At 44.3% G+C, this 25771-nt stretch overlaps 1 protein-coding gene across 1 annotated transcript in view; it reads left to right on the top strand.

Annotated features, from left to right (window-relative positions):
• The window catches only part of LOC135559074 (serine/threonine-protein kinase OSR1-like), a 39898-nt gene that overhangs the window by 9013 nt on the left and 5114 nt on the right, over nt 1-25771 (top strand). Inside the window, exons 2-15 of the mRNA XM_064993438.1 lie at nt 2677-2789; nt 2914-3022; nt 3660-3801; nt 4879-4934; nt 5123-5232; nt 5548-5649; nt 10121-10254; nt 10755-10803; nt 11669-11734; nt 12767-12889; nt 13337-13366; nt 14238-14389; nt 22233-22285; nt 24623-24691. Of these exons, the coding sequence (XP_064849510.1) occupies nt 2677-2789; nt 2914-3022; nt 3660-3801; nt 4879-4934; nt 5123-5232; nt 5548-5649; nt 10121-10254; nt 10755-10803; nt 11669-11734; nt 12767-12889; nt 13337-13366; nt 14238-14389; nt 22233-22285; nt 24623-24691 (1308 nt within the window). The remainder of the gene's footprint in view (nt 1-2676; nt 2790-2913; nt 3023-3659; nt 3802-4878; nt 4935-5122; nt 5233-5547; nt 5650-10120; nt 10255-10754; nt 10804-11668; nt 11735-12766; nt 12890-13336; nt 13367-14237; nt 14390-22232; nt 22286-24622; nt 24692-25771) is intronic.

A 25771-nucleotide genomic window follows, 5' to 3' on the forward strand; every position in this document is an offset into this window, starting at 1 on the left:
GAAAGTTTAATTTAATTCCGGCTGATTTGGCGATAGCAAGCTAAGGTGACCTGACACTCTTGTCCCTGCTCCCTCTTTCTCTTTCGCTGCTGTGGCTGGAAATACTTCAATAAACTCATCTGAGAAAAAAAAATCTAATCAAGGTCAGATACATGTATCTATCTTGCTTGTACTTGATACAGTTCCAAACGAAGTAGCAAGCTAACTTGCTCGACTAGTAATGTTAACCATGTTTCTATCCTCAACATACTTGTGGATATTGGATAGCTTATTGCCGTTACAATTGTGGCAGCAATATTATAGATCTAAATTATGTTAGAGCTTTTATGTGATAGCTAGCTTGTGTAGTTGGCTAGCTAATGTTAGTCAAACAAGCAAGCTAACGTATCTTTCTTGCAGTTTCTCACAAAGGTGCACTCTGAGGTGATTCAAGTGAATTGTGTTTCGCGCCGCAGAGCTTCTATCGAACACTCGCACACTGTTTCTTGAGTTGCAGGCTACCTGCCACAGCTCACAGAGCTAAATAACCTTCAGAACTGTGTTGAACCCAGACAGATTTTTTATTGACCAAGAAAATCAAATGTGCTTTACGGAACTTTATTGAAACTATGTTTGGTAGACATAGGATGTTTCTTTTTGTGTGGCGGGAATGATTCTGCCGTGGCGCATGCCCACACTTACGCAGAGGAAACTCTACTCTGCAGTCCAACTCATCCCGAACCATCTCAATTGGGTTGAGGTCGGGTGATTGTGGAGGCTAGGTCATCTAATGCAGTACTCCATCACTCTCCTTCTTGGTCAAATGTCCCTTACACAGCCTGGAGGTGTGTTGGGTTATTGTCCTCTTGAAAAAAAATTATAGTCCCACGAAGAGTAAACCAGATGGGATGGCATATCGCTGCAGAATGCTGTGGTAGTCATGCTGGTTATTAAGTGTGCCTTGAATTCTAAATAAATCACAGACCGTGTCACCAGCAAAGCACCCCAACACCATCACACCACCACCTCCATGCTTTACGGTGGGAACCACACAGGCGGCGATAATCTGTTCACCTACTCTGCATCTCTCAAAGACATGGATGGTGGTTGGAACCAAAAATCTTAAATTTGGACTCATCAGACCAAAGGACAGATTTCCACGGGTCTAATGTCCATTGCTGTGTTTCTTGGTCCAAGCAAGTCTCTTCTTCTTATTGGTGTCTTTTAGTAGTGGTTTCTTTCCAGCAATTCAACCATGAAGGCCTGATTCACGCAGTCTCCTCTGAACAGTTGATGTTGAGATGTGTCTGTTACTTGAAATCTTTGAAGCTTTTGTTTGGGCTGCAATTTCCGTGACTGGTCACTATAATGAACTCATCCTCTGCTGCAGAGGTAACTCTGGGTCTTCCATTCCTGTGGCGGTCCTCATGAGAGCCAGTTTCATCATAGCACTTGATGGTTCTTGAGACTGCACTTGAAGAAACCTTCAAAGTTCTTGAAAGTTTCCATGTTGACTGACCTTCATGTCTTAAAGTAATGATGGACTGTCATTTCTTTTTGCTAAATTGAGCTGTTCTTGACATAATATGGACTTATCCCTATTTGGTAAAAGGCCATCTTCTGTATACCACCCCTACCTTGTCACAACACAGCTGATTAGCTCAAATGCATTAAGAAGGAAATACATTCCACAAAATAACTTTTAACAAGGCACACCTGTTATTTGAAATGCATTCCAGGTGACTTCCTCATGAAGCTGGTTGAGAGAATGCCAAGAGTGTGCAAATCTGTCATCAAGGCAAAGGGTGGCTACTTTGAAGAATCTCAAATATAAAATATATTTTCATTTGTTTAACACTTTTTTTGCTTACTACATGATTCCATGTGTTATTTCATAGTTTTGTCTTCCCTATTATTCTACAAAGTAGAAAATAGTAAAATAGTAAAAATAAAGAAACCCTGGATTGAGTAGGTGTGTCCAAACTTTTGACTGGTACTGTATATATTTGTCTTATTATTTAATTGTTGTTATTATTATTAGATGTTTGCCTTATTGTTATTAATTGTTAAAAAAATATATTTTTATTTATTTGGAAACCAATTTTATCCTGCAAAGTATAAAATAAAAAAACATTTATTTGTTGGTAATACAGGGGTGTTATAGTGACTTGTTGTTGAGTATTGAAACATTACTGTAGCTAGTTCGTTTTCCTATAAATGTGAAACTTACATTCTTCCCCAACTGACTTCTTATTGGCTTTTGTTGTAGTTGTCTTTTTAGTCCAAGCCATGTCTTGGACTAAAAAGAAAAGACTATTTTACAATTGGATTTATTTATCTCTTCGTTGTCAAACACGGGAGTTAAATTATTAGCTACTGTAATTTAAACCCTCATGGTTTACCTATGTGTGTTACGTTCTTCCCCCTCTGGTTTTGTTGAAATTGTCTGGTTATTAAACAATAAATTAAAACCTGATGGTTTCCCTGTCTAATGAGTGTGTTGCCATCTAATTTGAAATCTTCCCTCTTCTTTTTTTTCTTCTCCCGATTAGTATTGAAGTTGTCTGGTAACAAAACATTACGATTAGTTAAACCCTTATGTGTTCCCAACAGTGGTGTGTCCCAGGTAATGGTGCCACTGGCTTCCCTTTGCATGTGTGTTACATTGTAATTCTTCCCCCTACTTTTCCTCTTCAGGGAGTGGTGCCACGGCTGTGGTGCAGGCGGCCTACTGTGAGCCCAGGAAGGAGAGGGTGGCCATTAAACGCATCAACCTGGAGAAGTGTCAGACCAGTATGGACGAGCTCCTGGTAACACACACACACACACACTCATTCACTACAGACACACATGCACGCAAACAGAGGGAAAGACGTTATGACTGCATTGCTGAGACTGATACAGTCCTCTCAGATTCTCTTCCTTTTTTTGCAGAAAGAGATCCAGGCTATGTCCCAGTGCCACCACCCCAACATCGTGTCCTACTACACATCCTTCGTAGTGAAGGACGAGCTGTGGCTGGTGATGAGGCTACTCAGTGGTGGTAAGTACTAACTGTTAGAATACATTTACTAATGGCTGCCCCAGCACTGACCTTTCAAACTGCCTGGGATGGCACGATTGGGATCACATGGAATTGAGATTGATATCAGGTTGTTGCCAGCTCGGCTGTTGATATCGTGTTGATAATAGTAATGAAATTGTATTTGAAATAGAAGTTTGTTCTTGAACTACCAGACCCCATCTCCATCCCAGGTGCCTGCTTACCAGGCTCTATTGGCCACAGAGCAGCAGCTTTTCTCCAGCTGTGGCCTTGACTCTCAGCCCAGTCCATCCTCCTTGCATGCAGCCAAGAGAGGAGGGATAGAGCAACTCAGCCCAGACTGTCCCGGCTGCCTGTTATGGACACCTTCTATCTCTATATATTCTGTGCTCTACCTTTGCTTGTAATGAAACGTGCATGTGTGTGATAGCTATTTCTGATCACAAAATCTAAATAACTAGACTTTTGAAGTAAAGTACTATTGACCTAAAAGGACTTGACCAAGAAATTCATGATTTTACTGTTCACCCTCCTCTGACACATGTTGAATCCTACAGCTAACTAATAGTGACCTCTCATTTCTTCCGTCTCTCTCTCTCTCTCTCTCTCTCTCTCTCTCTCAATCTTTCTTTGTCAGGCTCAGTACTGGACATCATTAAACACATCATATCTCGTGGGGAGCATAAGTCTGGGGTGCTGGATGAGTCGTCCATAGCCACCATCCTTAAAGAGGTCCTGGGAGGACTGGAGTACCTGCATAAGAATGGGCAGATTCACAGGTGCAGTCACATGTTTTTTTAACCTAAACTTAATTTCCTTCCAGACTCGTATCAAACATCTCCAATCTAAAATCAAATCTAGAGTCGGCTTTCTATTCCGCAACAAAGCCTCCTTCACTCACGCCGCAAAATTTACCCTAGTAAAACTGACTATCCTACCGATCCTCGACTTCGGCGATGTCATCTACAAAATAGCTTCCAACACTCTACTCAGCAAACTGGATGCAGTTTATCACAGTGCCACCCGTTTTGTTACTAAAGCACCTTATACCACCCACCACTGCGACCTGTATGCTCTAGTCGGCTGGCCCTCGCTACATATTCGTTGCCAGACCCACTGGCTCCAGGTCATCTACAAGTCCATGCTAGGTAAAGCTCCGCCTTATCTCAGTTCACTGGTCACGATGGCAACACCCATCCGTAGCACGCACTCCAGCATGTGTATCTCACTGATCATCCCTAAAGCCAACACCTCATTTGGCCGCCTTTCATTCCAGTTCTCTGCTGCCTGTGACTGGAACGAATTGCAAAAATCGCTGAAGTTGGAGACTTTTATTTCCCTCACCAACTTCAAACATGTGCTATCTGAGCAGCTAACCGATCGCTGCAGCTGTACATAGTCTATTGGTAAATAGCCCACCCATTTTCACCTACCTCATCCCCATACTGTTTTTATTTATTTACTTTTCTGCTCTTTTGCACACCAATATCTCTACCTGTACATGACCATCTGATCATTTATCACTCCAGTGTTAATCTGCAAAATTGTAATTATTCGCCTACCTCCTCATGCCTTTTGCACACAATGTATATAGACTCTTTTTTTCTTTTTTCTTTTTTTTCCTACTGTGTTATTGACTTGTTAATTGTTTACTCCATGTGTAACTCTGTGTTGTCTGTTCACACTGCTATGCTTTATCTTGGCCAGGTCGCAGTTGCAAATGAGAACTTGTTCTCAACTAGCCTGCCTGGTTAAACACTTCTTAAGCCTATGGGTTCCCCTACAGTTACTCCCCCCCCCGTTCAGCGATTTCTGATACTGATTCATCTGGTTAGTCTGTTTTTTTCTGTTCACAGGGATCTGAAGGCTGGTAATATTCTTCTCGGGGATGATGGCTCTGTGCAAATCGCAGGTATGGATGGTCATGGGTCCTAAGACTCCAACTCCCTTAAGCTTATTTACTTCTGTTTTTTACTAATACAAATTATACAACCTTCCTAGCATTTACTCCCCTGGAACAAGTCTATTGGTTGGTTGCCTATCTCTCTGAACTTTCTATCTACCAACTCTCACCTCTCTCCTCCCTTCTGTCTATCCCAGACTTTGGTGTGAGTGCCTTCTTAGCAGCGGGAGGAGATATGACCAGAACTAAGGTCAGAAAGACATTTGTTGGAACGCCATGTTGGATGGCCCCAGAGGTCATGGAGCAGGTGGGTGCCAATCCTCATTCTGTTTTTCTTTCTTTCTCTCTCTGTTGCTGTCTCTCTCTATCTCTTGCTTTCGCTATCACTCTCCTTATCATCTATTTCGATCTAACTTCTAGATGAAAACTAATTCACCTCCAAAGAGCGTAGTGGAGACATACACAATTTCCTCTTGCTTCAGATCTTTTGAGAAATTACAAGTACTTTATTATGTCGTGATTGTTTGTCAGCTACCATTTTATCTGTCTAACTGTTAGAACAGATGCTCTTTTAGAAGATATTTGAAAAGATATCTTACAATTATTCTTCCTCTCTCCTCAGGTCAGAGGTTATGACTACAAAGCAGATATCTGGAGTTTCGGGATCACAGCCATCGAGCTAGCTACAGGCGCTGCCCCATATCATAAATATCCGCCCATGAAGGTGATTTATACACATTTACTTGGAAAGATGTGGAAGCAGTGTCATCTTTATCCCCCTGAAAATCAGTTTCTGTGACTATCCTGGCTAAATATATATGAATTCAATTGCCAACTGATGTTGTCTTACATGTTGTGTGTGTAATAACCTGGTCATTTACATTTAAGTCATTTAGCAGACGCTCTTATCCAGAGCGACTTACAAATTGGTGAATTCACCTTCTGACATCAGTGGAACAGCCACTTTACAATAGTGCATCTAAATCATTTAAGGGGGGTGAGAAGGATTACTTTATCCTATCCTAGGTATTCCTTGAAGAGGTGGGGTTTCAGGTGTCTCCGGAAGGTGGTGATTGACTCCGCTGTCCTGGCGTCGTGAGGGAGTTTGTTCCACCATTGGGGGCCAGAGCAGCGAACAGTTTTGACTGGGCTGAGCGGGAACTGTACTTCCTCAGTGGTAGGGAGGCGAGCAGGACAGAGGTGGATGAACGCAGTGCCCTTGTTTGGGTGTAGGGCCTGATCAGAGCCTGGAGGTACTGCGGTGCCGTTCCCCTCACAGCTCCGTAGGCAAGCACCATGGTCTTGTAGCGGATGCGAGCTTCAACTGGAAGCCAGTGGAGAGAGCGGAGGAGCGGGGTGACGTGAGAGAACTTGGGAAGGTTGAACACCAGACGGGCTGCGGCGTTCTGGATGAGTTGTAGGGGTTTAATGGCACAGACAGGGAGCCCAGCCAACAGCGAGTTGCAGTAATCCAGACGGGAGATGACAAGTGCCTGGATTAGGACCTGCGCCGCTTCCTGTGTGAGGCAGGGTCGTACTCTGCGGATGTTGTAGAGCATGAACCTACAGGAACTGGCCACCGCCTTGATGTTAGTTGAGAACGACAGGGTGTTGTCCAAGATCACGCCAAGGTTCTTAGCGCTCTGGGAGGAGGACACAATGGAGTTGTCAACCGTGATGGCGAGATCATGGAACGGGCAGTCCTTCCCCGGGAGGAAGAGCAGCTCCGTCTTGCCGAGGTTCAGCTTGTGGTGGTGATCCGTCATCCACACTGATATGTCTGCCAGACATGCAGAGATGCGATTCGCCACCTGGTCATCAGAAGGGGGAAAGGAGAAGATTAATTGTGTGTCGTCTGCATAGCAATGATAGGAGAGACCATGTGAGGTTATGACAGAGCCAAGTGACTTGGTGTATAGCGAGAATAGGAGAGGGCCTAGAACAGAGCCCTGGGGGACACCAGTGGTGAGAGCGCGTGGCGAGCAGACAGATTCTCGCCACGCCACCTGGTAGGAGCGACCTGTCAGGTAGGACGCAATCCAAGCGTGGGCCGCGCCGGAGATGCCCAACTCGGAGAGGGTGGAGAGGAGGATCTGATGGTTCACAGTATCGAAGGCAGCCGATAGGTCTAGAAGGATGAGAGCAGAGGAGAGAGAGTTAGCTTTAGCAGTGCGGAGCGCCTCCGTGATACAGAGAAGAGCAGTCTCAGTTGAATGACTAGTCTTGAAGCCTGACTGATTTGGATCAAGAAGGTCATTCTGAGAGAGATAGCGGGAGAGCTGGCCAAGGACGGCACGTTCAAGAGTTTTGGAGAGAAAAGAAAGAAGGGATACTGGTCTGTAGTTGTTGACATCGGAGGGATCGAGTGTAGGTTTTTTCAGAAGGGGTGCAACTCTCGCTCTCTTGAAGACGGAAGGGACGTAGCCAGCGGTCAGGGATGAGTTGATGAGCGGGGTGAGGTAAGGGAGAAGGTCTCCGGAAATGGTCTGGAGAAGAGAGGAGGGGATAGGGTCAAGCGGGCAGGTTGTTGGGCGGCCGGCCGTCACAAGAAGCGAGATTTCATCTGGAGAGAGAGGGGAGAAAGAGGTCAGAGCACAGGGTAGGGCAGTGTGAGCAGAACCAGCGGTGTCGTTTGACTTAGCAAACGAGGATCGGATGTCGTCGACCTTCTTTTCAAAATGGTTGACGAAGTCATCTGCAGAGAGGGAGGAGGGGGGAGGGGGAGGAGGATTCAGGAGGGAGGAGAAGGTGGCAAAGAGCTTCCTAGGGTTAGAGGCAGATGCTTGGAATTTAGAGTGGTAGAAAGTGGCTTTAGCAGCAGAGACAGAGGAGGAAAATGTAGAGAGGAGGGAGTGAAAGGATGCCAGGTCCGCAGGGAGGCGAGGGAGGCGACCATGACCTGGTGTTGTGTGTGTTATAACCTGGTCATGACCTGGTGTTGTGTGGGGGTAATAACCTGGTCATGACCTGGTGTTGTGTGGGGGTAATAACCTGGTCATGACCTGGTGTTGTGTGGGGGTAATAACCTGGTCATGACCTGGTGTTGTGTGGGGGTAATAACCTGGTCATGACCTGGTGTTGTGTGGGGGTAATAACCTGGTCATGACCTGGTGTTGTGTGGGGGTAATAACCCGGTCATGACCTGGTGTTGTGTGTGTGTGTGTGTGGGTAATAACCCGGTCATGACCTGGTGTTGTGTGGGGGTAATAACCCGGTCATGACCTGGTGTTGTGTGGGGGTAATAACCCGGTCATGACCTGGTGTTGTGTGGGGGTAATAACCCGGTCATGACCTGGTGTTGTGTGGGGGTAATAACCTGGTCATGACCTGGTGTTGTGTGGGGGTAATGACCTGGTCATGACCTGGTGTTGTGTGTGTGTGTGTGTGTGTGTGGGTAATAACCCGGTCATGACCTGGTGTTGTGTGGGGGTAATAACCCGGTCATGACCTGGTGTTGTGTGGGGGTAATGACCCGGTCATGACCTGGTGTTGTGTGGGGGTAATAACCCGGTCATGACCTGGTGTTGTGTGGGGGTAATAACCCGGTCATGACCTGGTGTTGTGTGGGGGTAATAACCCGGTCATGACCTGGTGTTGTGTGGGGGTAATAACCCGGTCATGACCTGGTGTTGTGTGGGGGTAATAACCCGGTCATGACCTGGTGTTGTGTGGGGGTAATGACCCGGTCATGACCTGGTGTTGTGTGGGGGTAATAACCCGGTCATGACCTGGTGTTGTGTGGGGGTAATAACCCGGTCATGACCTGGTGTTGTGTGGGGGTAATAACCCGGTCATGACCTGGTGTTGTGTGGGGGGTAATGACCCGGTCATGACCTGGTGTTGTGTGGGGGTAATGACCCGGTCATGACCTGGTGTTGTGTGTGGGGGGTGATAACCCGTGTGTTGTGTGTGGGGGTAATAACCTGGTCATGACCTGGTGTTGTGTGTGGGTAATGACCCGGTCATGACCTGGTGTTGTGTGTGGGTATAACCCGGTCACCTGACCCGGTCATGACCTGGTGTTGTGTGTGGGGGTGACCTGGTAATGACAACCCATCTGGTGTTGTGTGTGGGTAATGACCTGGTGTTGTGTGTGGGTGTAACCCGGTCATGACCTGGTGTTGTGTGTGGGGGTGATAACCTGGTTATGACCTGGTTGTGTGTGATAACCCGGTAACCTAACCCGGTCATGACCTGGTGTTGTGTGTGGGTAATGGTGTTGTGTGTGTGGGGTGACCTGGTGTTGTGTGTGGGTAATGACCTGGTGTTGTGTGTGGGTAATGACCTGGTGTTGTGTGTGGGGGGTGAATAACCCGGTCATGACCTGGTGTTGTGTGGGGGTAATAACCCGGTCATGACCTGGTGTTGTGTGTGGGTAATGACCTGGTGGTGTGTGTGGGTAATGACCTGGTGTTGTGTGGGGGTAATACCCGGTCATGACCTGGTGTTGTGACCTGGGGTGTGTGTGGGTTGTTGTGTGTGTGGGGGTGATGACCCGGTCAACCTGGTGGTCGTGACCTGGTGTTGTGTGGGTGTGTGTGGGTAATAACCCGGTCGTGACCTGGTGTTGTGTGTGTGTGTGTGTGTGTGTAATAACCTGGTCATGACCTGGTGTTGTGTGTGTGTGTGTGTGTGGTAATAACCCGGTCATGACCTGGTGTTGTGTGTGTGGGTGTTGTGTGGTGGGGGTGAATAACCTCATGACCTGGTGTTGTGTGTGTGTGGGTAATAACCCGGTCATGACCTGGTGTTGTGTGGGTGTAGGTGCTCATGCTGACCCTGCAGAATGACCCTCCCTGCTTGGAGACGGGCATCCAGGACAAGGAGATGGTGTTGTGTGTGTGTAATAACCCGGTCATGACCTGGTGTTGTGTGGGTGTAGGTGCTCATGCTGACCCTGCAGAATGACCCTCCCTGCTTGGAGACGGGCATCCAGGACAAGGAGATGGTGTTGTGTGTGTGTAATAACCCGGTCATGACCTGGTGTGTGTGTGGGTGTAGGTGCTCATGCTGACCCTGCAGAATGACCCTCCCTGCTTGGAGACGGGCATCCAGGACAAGGAGATGGTGTTGTGTGTGGGTTATAACCCGGTCGTGACCTGGTGTTGTGTGTGTGTGGGGGTAATAACCCGGTCGTGACCTGGTGTTGTGTGTGTGTAATAACCCGGTCATGACCTGGTGTTGTGTGGGTGTAGGTGCTCATGCTGACCCTGCAGAATGACCCTCCCTGCTTGGAGACGGGCATCCAGGACAAGGAGATGGTGAAGAAGTATGGCAAGTCCTTCAGGAAGATGATCTCACTCTGTCTACAGAAGGAGCCTGAGAAAAGGTGACTATCCCAAACACTCAACAATACAATGTATCCCATTTAGCAGACGCTTTTATCCAAAGTGCCTTACAGTAGTGATTGCATACATTTTAGTATATGGCCCCAGTGGGAATTGAACCTACTACCCCGGTCTAACCGAGTCACATCGGACCACTGACTATGTAACTGATCTGAGATGGGTATAGCGCAGGAGAATTTCTGGAGAGCTTCCCCCTTAAGGCTTTTGCTTCAGCCCTAATCTAACAAATGTGCTTCTAGTAATCAGATGTTTTACAACCAGGTTGGCGTCCTAATTCCACTGTGACACAATTTCTCCAAGTTAGCATTGTCCTTTGTATGGCACACCAGAAAGCAGCTACTATTATTATTATTCACCTAGTCATCGTATTCTGGGTCTCAACTTTTCTTAATCCCATTTTATTTTGAGTGGATTCTCCTCCCTCCATGGTGCGTTTACGGTCCTGCAGAGTAGTAAAGAATTGTCTCACTCTGTCTTTCAGACCGACTGCTGCTGAGCTGCTAAAGCATAAATTCTTCACTAAAGCAAAGGTAAGACATACTGTATTATACATTGAGTGTACAAAACTTTAGGAACACATACCAAATATTGAGTTACACCCGATTTTGCCATTAGAACAGCCTCAATTCGTTCACTCCACACTAAGGTGTCTAAAGCGTTCCACAGGGATGCTGGCCCATCTCCAATGCTTCCCACAGTTGTGTCAAGTTGGCTGGATGTCCTTTGGGTGGTGGACCGTTCTTGATACATACGGGAAACTGTTCAGCGTGAAAAAAACAGCAGCGTTGCAGTTCTGGAATCACTCAAACCGGTGTGCTTGGCACCTTCTAACAAACCCTGTTCAAAGGCACTTCAATATTTTCTCTTGCCCATTCACCCTCTGAATGGCATATGTACACAATCCACTTCTCAGTTGTCTCAAGGCTTAACAATCATTCTTTAACATGTCCCCTCCCTTCTATTTACACTGATTGAAGACAATTCAACAAGTGACATCAGTAAGGGATCATAGCTTTCACCTGTATTCAACTGGTCAGTCTGTCATGGAAAGAGTGGCTGTTCCTAATGTTTTGTACACTGTGTATGTGCATCCGTAATATGTAGTACCTTTGACAAATATTATTTTTTATTTAACTTGGCAATTAACTTGGTAAGAACAGATTTTTTTATTGACAATGACGGCCTACACCGGCCAAACCCGGATGACGCTGGGTCAGTTGTGCGCCGCCCTATGGGACTCCCAATCACGGCCGGTTGTGATACAGCCTAGATTCGAACCAGGGTGTCTGTAGTGACGCCTATAGCACTGAGATGCAGTGCCTTGGACTGTTGCAAAGAAAAATAGAACAATGTTGTCATGGGACTTAATCTTGTCTGTCTGTCTCGGTCATGCAGAATAATGAATACTTGGAAGAGAAGCTCCTTCAGAAAGGTCCATCGATAGGAGACAGATCCAAAAGGGTACGAGACAACAAAATTATAACCATTGGCATAGTCACACAGTGGAATTCTACATGACACACAGTCATAGCTGTTCTACACAATGCAGTTCTATAAAAATGTTATTCAGCGATACAGTCTCCTGAACAGGCCCCAGTGCTTATTCCAGGTTAGTGTACATAGTGACATCAAACACAGAAGTCTACACATCATGCTTTGACATAATGACTTCTTTCCTGCTATGTATAGCAGTAGGCCTACAGTATGGCAGGGAAATGATGCATTTTGTGTCTATGGTTTTACGATATTTAAAGTTTGTGTACATGATTTCGAGGGACTGGTCCAAGGTATGTTTTTTTACTCCAAACCACACCACACCATGCTAAAGATAAAATAGTGTGTTTCGGTGTGTTTTACTCCACACCACACCATGCTAAAGATAGAATAGTGTGTTTAGGTGTGTGTTTTACTCCACTCCACACCATGCTAAAGATAGAATAGTGTGTTTAGGTGTGTGTTTTACTCCACTCCACACCATGCTAAAGATAGAATAGTGTGTTTAGGTGTGTGTTTAGGTGTGTGTTGTACTCAACACCACACCACGCTAAAGATAGAATAGTGTGTTTTACTCCACACCATGCTAAAGATAGAATAGTGTGTTTTACTCCACTCCACACCATGCTAAAGATAGAATAGTGTGTTTTACTCCACTCCACACCATGCTAAAGATAGAATAGTGTGTTTTACACTCCACTCCACACCATGCTAAAGATAGAATAGTGTGTTTTACACTCCACTCCACACCATGCTAAAGATAGAATAGTGTGTTTTACTCCACCATGCTAAAGAGAATAGTGTGTTTAGGTGTGTGTTGTACTCCACACCACACCATGCTAAAGATAGAATAGTGTGTTGTACTCCACCATGCTAAAGATAGAATAGTGTGTTTTACTCCACCATGCTAAAGATAGAATAGTGTGTTTTACTCCACCATGCTAAAGATAGAATAGTGTGTTTTACTCCACCATGCTAAAGATAGAATAGTGTGTTTAGGTGCGCCGTGTGCCTGGTTCCAGTGGTCGTCTCCACAAGACAGAAGACGGGGAGTGGGAGTGGAGTGATGATGAGCTGGATATGGAGAGTGAGGAGGGCCAGGCAGCCGTGGCAGCTCTAAGGGTGAGACTAACCTAGTTACACTTAACCTAGACATCAGACCTACGTTCAAATACTATTGAAAATCTTTACAATACTTAGCTTTCGGGACGGTGTCTCAGACACAGATTAAGCCTTGTCCTGGACTAAAAAGCATTCTCAATGGAGATGTTCATCGGAAGAGCTGTTTAGTTCAGGATTCAATCTATGTCTGGGAAACCATCCCTTATGGTTTGCTCTAGTCTGCCTGGAGTGGGTTTACACTCTTGCAACTATTCTATTGTTTTCATTGTACCAAGCAAGTTCAATCAAGCACAGATATTGATTATTTTAAATTCTATCTGAACCCTGTCGTGGTTCAATGCCACCTCGGACTCCTCAATCAATCAACCTGTTATTCTGTGTGGAGGGAAAACCTTCATTGCATGTTCTGTTGACGTCTGTTAATCTTTGTGTCGTGTCCCATTCTAGTCTCCCAGAGTGAAAGATGGATCCATCGAGGTAAGCACTGGTGTTGCTATAAATCAGAACACCTAAAAACATCTGTTCATTGCAGAAACAATAGGATGCCGGTCGGCTTGAGTTTTGTATGACGTTGTATTAGAAGAATCATTGCCAAAGACCTGATCTAACTCTTTAATCTGCTCTCTCCCAAAAGGAGTGTATGGACATGCAGATAATGTGATAACACTACACTTAAGGCATACAGGTATACAATGCATTATGGTGCAGTCATAATGCATTGTAAGACTTGGCATTAGTATCTATAGCCACGTTCACACTGCTCTTAGCCCAGGGCTGACAGCCTCATGGCCTGTGAGAATACAGTGTAAAAAAGCTTTACATTTTAGTCATTCAGCAGACACTCTTATCCAGTGTGAATTATAGTTAGTGCCTTCATCTTAAAGGGATAATTTGGTATTTTGACAATTAAGCCCTTTATCTACTTCCCCATAGTTAGATGAACCAGTGGATACCAATTGTTATGCCTTTGCGTGCCTCGCGTTAACGCAGTGGCTTACTAGCGTTAGCGCAGTGACTGGAAGTCTATGAGTAACTGCTAGCATGCTAGTAGATACCATAGACTTCCAGTCATTGCGCTAATGCTTGTTACCGTTGGCTCGCATAACTACCTTTAACTCCCTTTAACTCCCTTCATACTGGATGCAGAGTCAAATGGTATCCATGAGATAATCTGATTCTGAGGTAGTTGATAAAGGGCTTGATTGCCAAAATCCCAAGTATCCCTTGAAAGGTAGCTTTGGTAATATTACCACAAAGTTGACAACCAAAACCACATTCACATGAAAAGGTGGATTAATCTCTTTCTGATACAGCATGAGTTTATCTCTTTATCTCTGGTCCACCTCAGATCTTCCCTCCAGAGGATGGTTCTCCCAGTCTGCTCCGTCCAGTAGGGGCAGGGCACGACAAGCCAGCTGAGGACATCCTTACCCAGGGGGACGCTGTGGCCCAGGACCCTGCCACCACCAAAGTCCCCATCAGCCTGGTGTTGAGGTTGAGGTACGAATCTAGTGGTGGGTGGCATTGTTTCCGTTAGGAAAATGTGGCACCAGACATTATACTGGCAGCATTTGAATTGACCGGACATTTAAGAAATTCACCAGACCAGATTGATTGCATTACCTGATTAGGGCGTCCACTCACCCAATGCTGTGGATTACTTTAAATCATACAGCCGGAAGGGCCCTCAATTTGGACCAAATAGAAGACTGTTGAGTTGCGACCGTCAATGAAAAGCAGAGAGACCCAGCCAAGAATATTGCAATTTTTTTTGCTGTAAAGAGACAATGAGAAGAATCCAATCTGTCTTTTAGTTATCAAAATTCTCAGCTTATTTGAGGGAAGAGTGGCCTGTCTTATTGGAGAGTGGCCTGTCTTATTGGAGAGTGGCCTGTCTTATTGGAGAGTGGCCTGTCTTATTGAAGAGTGGCCTGTCTTATTGGAGAGTGGCCTGTCTTATTGGAGAGTGGCCTGTCTTATTGGAGAGTGGCCTGTCTTATTGGAGAGTGGCCTGTCTTATTGGAGAGTGGCCTGTCTTATTGGAGAGTGGCCTGTCTTATTGGAGAGTGGCCTGTCTTATTGGAGAGCGGCGGAGAACATCAGCCATCCTTGGTGAGTGTTTATATTCACTGTCTTTATCATTGGGCCATTGCTACTTTTGTTTGTTTTTGGACAATATTTTCCTCCTCCAGGTTAGATAGGTCTCCCCCTTTCATAGGCCTAATTGATCAGACAATGTGGTTTTTATTGTTTTTGTTTTTTGTTTGTCAGCAGAGTAGGCTACCCAGTAATTTGTCGTATTAAAAAATATTCTGTTAATGTCTCCTGTCATATAAAGTGTAATAGAATTGCAATCATGAGTGGCAGTGGTCTAAGGCACTGCATCTCAGTGCAAAAGGCATCACTACAGTTCCTGGTTCGATTCCAGGCTGCATCACATCCGGCCGTGATTGGGAGTCCCATAGGACGAGGCACAATTGGCTCAGTGTCGTCCAGGTTTAGCCGGGGTAGACCATCATTGAAGATAATTTATTCTTAACTGACTTGCCTAGTTAAATAAAGTAAAACAAGTTTTTACAAAACAAACATTTTCCTGCCCAAAGAAAGTGTAACATTTCTTCTCCTATGTGATATAACGTAATACACACAGCTACAAGGCCTCGGCTACTTCCCCAAAACAGAAAAAAGCAATGAGGCTCATGCAACAGATAAGAACGTTAAGCATAAAATGTTGATCATTTATTTTCCCACAACCACAGCAATGCGCACAGGGCAGTAGGCTACGTGCAAATGTTCGTTCCATAATGAGAGAACACCATTGTGAGCGGTTTCATGTGATGATGGAAACATCCTTTAGAAATGTTGAGAGGGGAGATCTAAAGATGCATCAACTAACAGGGTTACTAATATGACTAGGATTATCATCAACTAACATGGGTTTATAACATGACTAGGATTATCATCAACTAGCAGGGTTTCTAATATGACTAGGATTATCATCAACTAGCAGGGTTACTAATATGACTGGGATTATCATCAACTAGCAGGGTTACTAATATGACTGGGATTATCATCAACTAGCAGGGTTACTATTTTTTATATATATATATATTCACCTTTATTTAACCAGGTATGCTAGTTGAGAACAATTTCTCATTTGCAACTGCGACCTGGCCAAGATAAAGCATAGCAGTGTAAACAGACAACACAACAGAGTTACACATGGAGTAAACAATTAACAAGTCAATAACACAGTAGAAAAAAGGGGAGTCTATATACATTGTGTGCAAAAGGCATGAGGAGGTAGGCGAATAATTACAGTTTTGCAGATTAACACTGGAGTGATAAAAGATCAGATGGTCATGTACAGGTAGAGATACTGGTGTGCAAAAGAGCAGAAAAGTAAATAAATAAAAACAGTATGGGGATGAGGTAGGTAAAATTGGGTGGGCTTTTTACCGATAGACTATGTACAGCTGCAGCGATCGGTTAGCTGCTCAGATAGCAGATGTTTTAAGTTGGTGAGGGAGATAAAGGTCTCCAACTTCAGCTATTATTATTTTTTTTTTTGTGCAATTCGTTCCAGTCACAGGCAGCAGAGAACTGGAACGAAAGGCGGCCAAATGAGGTGTTGGCTTTAGGGATGATCAGTGAGATACACCTGCTGGATCGCGTGCTACGGGTGGGTGTACTTCCGGCGCCGACAGAGATGGCCGCCTCACTTCGCGTTCCTAGGAAACTATGCAGTTTTTTTTTTTTTTACGTGCTATTTCTTACGTTAGTACCCCAGGTCATCTTAGGTTTCATTACATACAGTCGAGAAGAACTACTGAATATAAGATCAGCGTCAACTCACCATCAGTACGACCAAGAATATGACTTTCGCGAAGCGGATCCTGTGTTCTGCCTTTCAACCAGGACAACGGAATGGATCCCAGCCGGCGACCCAAAAAAACGACTTCGTAAAAGAGGGAAATGAGGCGGTCTTCTGGAGACGCTTTCGGAGGAGGTGCAGCCAGCGGGTTTCTCCACGCATCGCGCCGACAGAAACAAACATCTTTCTGGTAAGAAGAGGGGCGGGGACGTATGCCTTATGGCTAACGAGACGTGGTGTGATCACAGAAACATACAGGAACTCAAATCCTTCTGTTCACCTGATTTAGAATTCCTCACAATCAAATGTCGACCGCATTATCTACCAAGGGAATTCTCTTCGAATATAATCACAGCCGTATATATTCCCCCCCAAGCAGACACATCGATGGCTCTGAACGTACTTTATTTGACTCTTTGGAAACTGGAATCCATACATCCTGAGGCTGCATTCATTGTAGCTGGGGATTTTAACAAAGCTAATCTGAAAACAAGACACAAGACCTAAAATGTATCAGCATATACCGATTGCGCCACCAGGGCTGGCAAAACCTTGGATCATTGCTATTCTAACTTCCGCGACGCATATAAGGCCTTGCCCCGCCCCCCTTTCGGAAAAGCTGACCACGACTCCATTTTGCTGATCCCTGCCTACAGACAGAAACTAAAACAAGAAGCTCCCACGCTGAGGTCTGTCCAACGCTGGTCCGACCAAGCTGATTCCACACTCCAAGACTGCTTCCATCACGTGGACTGGGACATGTTTCGTATTGCGTCAGGCAACAACATTGACGAATACGCTGATTCGGTGTGCGAGTTCATTAGAACGTGCGTTTAAGATGTCGTTCCCATAGCAACGATTAAAACATTCCCTAACCAGAAACCGTGGATTGATGGCAGCATTCGCATGAAACTGAAAGCGCGAACCACTGCTTTTAATCAGGGCAAGGTGACTGGTAATATGACCGAATACAAACAGTGCAGCTATTCCCTCCGTAAGGCTATCAAACAAGCCAAGCGTCAGTATAGAGACAAAGTAGAATCTCAATTCAACGGCTCAGACACGAGGTATGTGGCAGGGTCTACAGTCAATCACGGACTATAAGAATAAATCCAGCTCAGTCACAGACCAGGATGTCTTGCTCCCAGGCAGACTAAATAACTTCTTTGCCCGCTTTGAGGACAATACAGTGCCACTGACACGGCCTACAATGGAAACATGCGGTCTCTCCTTCACTGCAGCCGAGGTGAGTAAAACATTTAAACGTGTTAACCCTCGCAAGGCTGCAGGCCCAGACGGCATCCCCAGCCGCGCCCTCGGAGCATGCGCAGACCAGCTGGCTGGTGTGTTTACGGACATTTTCAATCAATCCCTATACCAGTCTGCTGTTCCCACATGCTTCAAGAGGGCCACCATTGTTCCTGTTCCCAAGAAAGCTAAGGTAACTGAGCTAAACGACTACCGCCCCGTAGCACTCACTTCCGTCATCATGAAGTGCTTTGAGAGAATAGTCAAGGACCATATCACCTCCACCCTACCTGACACCCTAGACCCACTCCAATTTGCTTACCGCCCAAATAGGTCCACAGACGACGCAATCTCAACCACACTGCACACTGCCCTAACCCATCTGGACAAGAGGAATACCTATGTGAGAATGCTGTTCATCGACTACAGCTCGGCATTTAACACCATAGTACCCTCCAAGCTCGTCATCAAGCTCGAGACCCTGGGTCTCGACCCCGCCCTGTGCAACTGGGTACTGGACTTCCCGACGGGCCGCCCCCAGGTGGTGAGGGTAGGCAACAACAGCTCCTCAACACTGGGGCCCCACAAGGGTGCGTTCTGAGCCCTCTCCTGTACTCCCTGTTAACCCACGACTGCGCGGCAACGCACGCCTCCAACTCAATCATCAAGTTTGCGGACAACACAACAGTGGTAGGCTTGATTACCAACAACGACGAGATGGCCTACAGGGAGGAGGTGAGGGCCCGCGGAGTGTGGTGTCAGGACAATAACCTCACACTCAACGTCAACAAAACTAAGGAGATGATTGTGGACTTCAGGAAACAGCAGAGGGAACACCCCCCTATCCACATCGATGGAACAGTAGTGGAGAGGGTAGTAAGTTTTAAGTTCCTCGGCATACACATCACAGACAAACTGAATTGGTCCACTCACACAGACAGGATCGTGAAGAAGGCGCAGCAGCGCCTCTTCAACCTCAGGAGGCTGAAGAAATTCGGCTTGTCACCAAAAGCACTCACAAACTTCTACAGATGCACAATCGAGAGCATCCTGGCGGGCTGTATCACCACCTGGTACGGCAACTGCTCCGCCCACAACCGTAAGGCTCTCCAGAGGGTAGTGAGGTCTGCACAACGTATCACCGGGGGCAAACTACCTGCCCTCCAGGACACCTACACCACCCGATGTTACAGGAAAGCCATAAAGATCATCAAGGACAACACCCACCCGAGCCACTGCCTGTTCACACCACTATCATCCAGAAGGCGAGGTCAGTACAGGTGCATCAAAGCAGGGACCGAGAGACTGAAAAACAGCTTCTATCTCAAAGCCATCAGACTGTTAAACAGCAACCACTAACATTGAGTGGCTGCTGCCAACACACTGACTCAACTCCAGCCACTTCAATAATGGGAATTGATGGGAAAGGATGTAAAATATATCACTAGCCACTTTAAACAATGCCACCTAATATAATGTTTACATACCCTACATTATTCATCTCATATGTATACGTATATACTGTACTCTATCATCTACTGCATCTTTATGTAATACATGTATCACTAGCCACTTTAACTATGCCACTTTGTTTACATACTCATCTCATATGTATATACTGTACTCGATACCATCTACTGTATCTTGCCTATGCTGCTCTGCACCATCACTCATTCATATCTTTATGTGCATATTCTTTATCCCCTTACACTGTGTATAAGAAATTAGTTTTGGAATTGTTAGTTTAGATTACTTGTTGGTTATTACTGCATTGTCGGAACTGGAAGCACAAGCATTTTGCTACACTCACATTAACATCTGCTAACCATGTGTATGTGACAAGTAAAATTTGATTTGATTTGTTGCCATCGTGACCAGTGAACTGAGATAAGGCAGAGCTTTACCTAGCATGGACTTGTAGATGACCTGGAGCCAGTGGGTCTGGCGATGAATATGTAGCGAGGGCCAGCCGACGAGAGCATACAGGTCGCAGTGGTGGGTGGTATAAGGTGCTTTAGTGACAAAACGGATGGCACTGTGATAAACTGCATCCAGTTTGCTGAGTAGAGTGTTGGAAGCAATTTTGTAGATGACATCGCCGAAGTCGAGGATCGGTAGAATAGTCAGTTTTACTAGGGTAAGTTTGGCGGCGTGAGTGAAGGAGGCTTTGTTGGGGAATAGAAAGCCGAATCTAGATTTGATTTTCGATTGGAGATGTTTGATATGAGTCTGGAAGCAGAGTTTACAGTCTAGCCAGACACCTATGTACTTATAGATGTCCACATATTCTAGGTCGGAACCATCCAGGGTGGTGATGCTAGTCAGGCGTGCTGGTGCAGGCAGCGAACGGTTGAAAAGCATGCATTTGGTTTTACTAGCGTTGAAGAGCAGTTGGAGGCCACGGAAGGAGTGTTGTATGGCATTGAAGCTCGTTTGGAGGTTAGATAGCACTTGGATTATCATCAACTAGCAGGGTTACTAATATGACTTGGATTATCATCAACTAGCAGGTTTACTAATATCACGAGGATTATCATCAACTAGCAGGGTTACTAATATGACTAGGATTATCATCAGCCTTTGGCTACTGGAAAATGAAAGAATGTTCATTTGAAAACCAATGGAACATGAGAGAACAAGTTTGCTGGTTTCAATGGCATGTGAAAGTCTTTATCAAATAATTGTCTGCATGTTTGGTTGGATTTTGACCAGGATACTTTGGAGCATGTTAAGAAGTGCCTCATAATAATTAGTAAAATGTTTCGGTTTAAAATAATTAACTAACTACATATTTTCAAAATGTATACGGCCTCCAGCTCATTGCAAAGTTGTGTGATGTGCTGAAGCCTGCCTATTTGCCTTTGCACTTGAATGGTAATTGCGCTTCAATTTGAAATATATTGTCCCAAATCCATTTACTCTAATGTTCTGTAGTAAATGTTCTGTAGTTTTAAACTTAAAAAGGATTCAGAAATACTGACCGAGTGAAGCGCACCAGCAGCATACAGCAGGGCAGCACACTAGTGACATAACGAGTCATTTTCTTATTCCTTTTTGCTATAGCCTATTTCAATAAATATGTTGTATACCGAATGCTAAAGCAGTCCAAAATGTCAGAAAATAGTCAGTCTCTGTCTGTCAGATGCATGGGCCTTATAACTTATTCATTGTTTTATATACAATGGTGTCTAAAATTATTGACAAAGATAAGCTAAAAAGAACGTATAAAACCTTTTGAAAATCATATTTTATACTAATACAATTGCTCAGAGATTTTGTTTAACAAGTAATAAAACAACTAGGGGTCAAAATGATTGACATCTTTGTTTTCGATACTGTTGAACTCTGTCCTTGTACACTGAGCCCATTTCTAAGATGTCTTATGAGATTGTAAAACGCATTGAACCCTTAGACCATTTTTCCAGATCCTCGATATCCTTAGTCTCCCTGCATGGACTGCCCTCTTCAAACCACAGGTTTTCAATGGGGTTCATTCAAGTCTGGAGACTGAGATGGCCATTGCAAAATGTTGATTTTGTGGTCACTTAGTAATGTCTTTGTAGATTTTGATGTGTGCTTGGGGTTGTTGTCTTGCTGGAAGATCCACTTGCAGCTAAGTTTCAGCCTCCTAACAGAGGCAACCAGGTTTTTGGTACTCGGTAAACGATGCCGTTGGACCAGTGGAAGCCCCATAACATTCTCAATCATATTCTCAGTCACAGCTTTATGAGAAGTTGAACAAACGAGGATGAGGCAAATTATTATCCAGTTCTGAAGACGGCATACTTTGCTTCTATCCAGCCCATGATTCATAACCTAACTCACTACGGCAAGACCGCCCATTCGTCATCAGTCGACTGTCACTTTGCTTCTATCCAGCCCATGATTCATAACCACTTTGCTCAGTCGTGTGAGTGCCACATAGACACAGACCTGTTCCATGCTCAAGCTCCTCCACCAGAAAGGAATATTAGAAAAGATTAGCCTTAGTATCTGTCCAGGCTTTCAACATTACGTTTTGTCTTGTTTCGTCCAGTTGTAGCATTCGATTTCGTGCCAGCCCAACTGTGTTTTAGCTGGGTTGCTTTGTTTATATAACAAAAAGTGTTGGTGAATAGGGGAATATCACAATGTTTTATGAGTAGATTGGACAATGGTTGACACCGCCTAACCTGAATGTACAGACCTCCTCCTAACCAGTTCTAACTCTTTTCTTCCCAGGAACTTGAAGAAAGAACTGAACGACATCCGATTTGAGTTCATGCCTGGTAGAGGTAAGTGTCTGTCTGTCTCTGTTTGTGTGTTTTTAGCTATTTCCTGTTACAGTGGGGCATAAAAGTATTTAGTCAGCCACCAATTGTGCAAGTTCTCCCACTTAAAAATATGAGAGAGGCCTGTATTTTTCATCACAGGTACACTTCAACTATGACAGACAAAATTAGATTTTTTTTTTCTCCAGAAAATCACATTGTAGGGTTTTTAATGAATTTATTTGCAAATTATGGTGATAAATAAGTATTTGGTCACCTACAAACAAGCAAGATTTCTGGCTCTCACAGACCTGTAACTTCTTCTTTAAGAGGCTCCTCTGTCCTCCACTCGTTACCTGTATGAATGGCACCTGTCCACAACCTCAAACAGTCACACTCCAAACTCCACTATGGCCAAGACCAAAGAGCTGTCAAAGGACACCAGAAACAAAATTGTAGACCTGCACCAGGCTGGGAAGACTGAATCTGCAATAGGTAAGCAGCTTGGTTTGAAGAAATCAACTGTGGGAGCAATTATTAGGAAATGGAAGACATACAAGACCACTGATAATCTCCATCGATCTGGGGCTCCACGCAAGATCTCACCCCGTGGGGTCAAAATGATCACAAGAACGGTGAGCAAAAATCCCAGAACCACACGGGGGGACCTAGTGAATGACCTGCAGAGAGCTGGGACCAAAGTAACAAAGCCTACCATCAGTAACACACTACACCGCCAGGGACTCAAATCCTGCAGTGCCAGACGAGGCCCCCTGCTTAAGCCAGTACATGTCCAGGCCCGTCTGAAGTTTGCTAGAGAGCATTTGGATGATCCAGAAGAAGATTGGGAGAATGTCATATATTTTGGTTTCATCTGACCATAACTTTTTGGTAAAAACTCAACTCGTCGTGTTTGTAGGACAAAGATTGCTGAGTTGCATCCAAAGAACACCATACCTACTGTGAATCATGGGGGTGGAAACATCATGCTTTGGGGCTGTTTTTCTTCAAAGGGACCAGGACGACTGATCCGTGTAAAGGAAAGAATGAATGGGGCCATGTATCGTGAGATTTTGAGTGAAAACCTCCTTCCATCAGCAAGGGCATTGAAGATGAAACGTGGCTGGGTCTTTCAGCATGACAATGATCCCAAACACACCGCCCGGGCAATGAAGGAGGGGCTTTGTAAGAAGCATTTCAAGGTCCTGGAGTGGCTTTGCCAGTCTCCAGATCTCAACCCCATAGAAAATCTTTGGAGGGAGTTGAAAGTCTGTGTTGCCCAGCAACAGCCCCAAAACATCACTGCTCGAGAGGAGATCTGCATGGAGGAATGGGCCAAAATACCAGCAACAGTGTGTGAAAACCTTGTGAAGACTTACAGAAAATGTTTGACTTCTGTCATTGCCAACAAAGGGTATATAACAAAGTATTGAGATAAACTTTTGTTATTGACCAAATACTTATTTTCCACCATAATTTGCAAATAAATTCATTCAAAATCCTACAATGTGATTTTCTGTAATTTTTTTTCTCATTTTGTTTGTCATAGTTGAAGTGTACCTATGATGAAAATTACAGGCCTCTCATCTGTTGACGTGGGAGAACTTGCATAATTGGTGGCTGACTAAATACTTTTTTGCCCCACTGTAAATGATTGTGATTCTGCAGTTTTTTTTGTTCTTCTGCATGTCCTGAGTGAACTTTCCTTCAATTGCTTTAATAATCTGGATAATGATCCTTGGAACAAGTTTCCCTCAACAATCCTGCACTTATTTAGGCTTGCCATAACAAAAAGTTTGACTACTTAAATGATTTCACCCATACATTTTTTATAATTTGTAGACATTTCTAACAACATAATTCCACTTTGACATTATGGGGTATTGTGTGTAGATCAGTGAAACAAAATATGAATGTAATATGTTTAAATTCAGGCTGTAACCTTACAAAATGTGGAAAGAGCACTATCTAACCACTGAACAAAAGTGGACCATCGCATTCACCCAAAAGGTGAAACCAGTGAATCCAGATTAGCAAAACATGTGTGATGGGATTCGCACTCAAAATATTTTGCGTAAAGCTAACTTTTACTGCTTCAGAGCAGATGTTTCAAATTAAGTCTTCTTCATGTAGGTTAAAATCTTTTCCTATCAGAAACCGCATTTATACAGATCAACAGGTGAGAAGCAGTTGTTTCTAATCAGGGTCATCTGCATATCAGGGATGTGGCTATGTTACAATCACATATATGGACCCATCACACTTTTTCTTCTCGCATAAACAGAGCGGTTAGTTATCTCCCCATCTATCTCCATATATCTCGGTTCTGTTCTCTCTCTCTCACTCACTTACCTTCCTCAGATTCATCAGATGGAGTGTCTCAGGAGTTGGTATCCGCAGGTCTAGTTGATGGGAAAGACGTGGTGGTTGGTGAGTATGAAACCAAAGCTTAGAGAGGTCGACTGTAGGATAACGTGTCCCTGACTATGGTAACTTGACCAAAGCTTTAGAGGTCACAGGTCAGGCTGAAATGACTGATTGAGACAACGCATTTTGGTTATGTGGAAATATATTTTATAGTGTGCCATTTAGAAAATTTAGTATGCTTTAAATGCCAGGATGTCATATTCATTTTGGCTTTTCAGAAATATCTGCACAAAGATAAATAAGAGAAGAGAAGAAGAGAATTGCATTTTCAGACCTATGTTTGACAACAGCTGATAATCAAAGGGACTGTAGAAAAATGAACAAATGGCTGGAAACAACGCAATTGTGCAATAGCTGACACATTCTCAGTATGGGTGAGCCTAGTGTCGTGTCTTTGGCATCATTAAAGTGAAGACAAATCAGTTCTCTGTATTATTACGTGATTAAATTAATCATGTACATGTAATTAACCAGGAAGTCAGGCACCAAGGAAAATCTTCAGATTACAAAGTTATAATTTTCATAATGTAACTTTTCAGATATTTTAATATCTGACCAATTTGTCATCTAATTAATGAATCATTCTTTACCTCACATTAGTCTCATCCCAAATGTCATTGGTTATCTGCACGAACCCAGCCTTCACTATGAATCATCCATACAATAATAATTTATTTAATAATTTATTTATTTACTAACTAAATAATCACAGAAATGCATAAACAAACAACAATATATATGGTTACAAGGAAATGATAAGGGAAGTGGGACTGAGAAGGCCGGGAAAGACGAGTCACTACACAGGGGATAATTATAATAATTGAAATGCTAATCCTTTGCACATGAACGCGCACTCATTCGGGAATAATTGCAATCAATATATATATTTACGCTCAGTGTGTCGTTGTGATCTCTTGGAATCGTCCTTTTCTGTTGGAACGTTCATCCGAGATTTGCTCTTATTCTGTCGGTATCTGAGTTTAACCGGTTCCACCAATGTAGCCAATGACCCACGTGGTTTGGTTAGTTATTCAACAACCATGGAATGCATGGTCTCTACTCAAACCTAGCCCTCTCGGTAAT

The sequence above is a fragment of the Oncorhynchus masou genome, chromosome 17, assembly GCF_036934945.1.
Source record: "Oncorhynchus masou masou isolate Uvic2021 chromosome 17, UVic_Omas_1.1, whole genome shotgun sequence".
NCBI classification, from domain to species: Eukaryota; Metazoa; Chordata; class Actinopteri; order Salmoniformes; family Salmonidae; genus Oncorhynchus; species Oncorhynchus masou.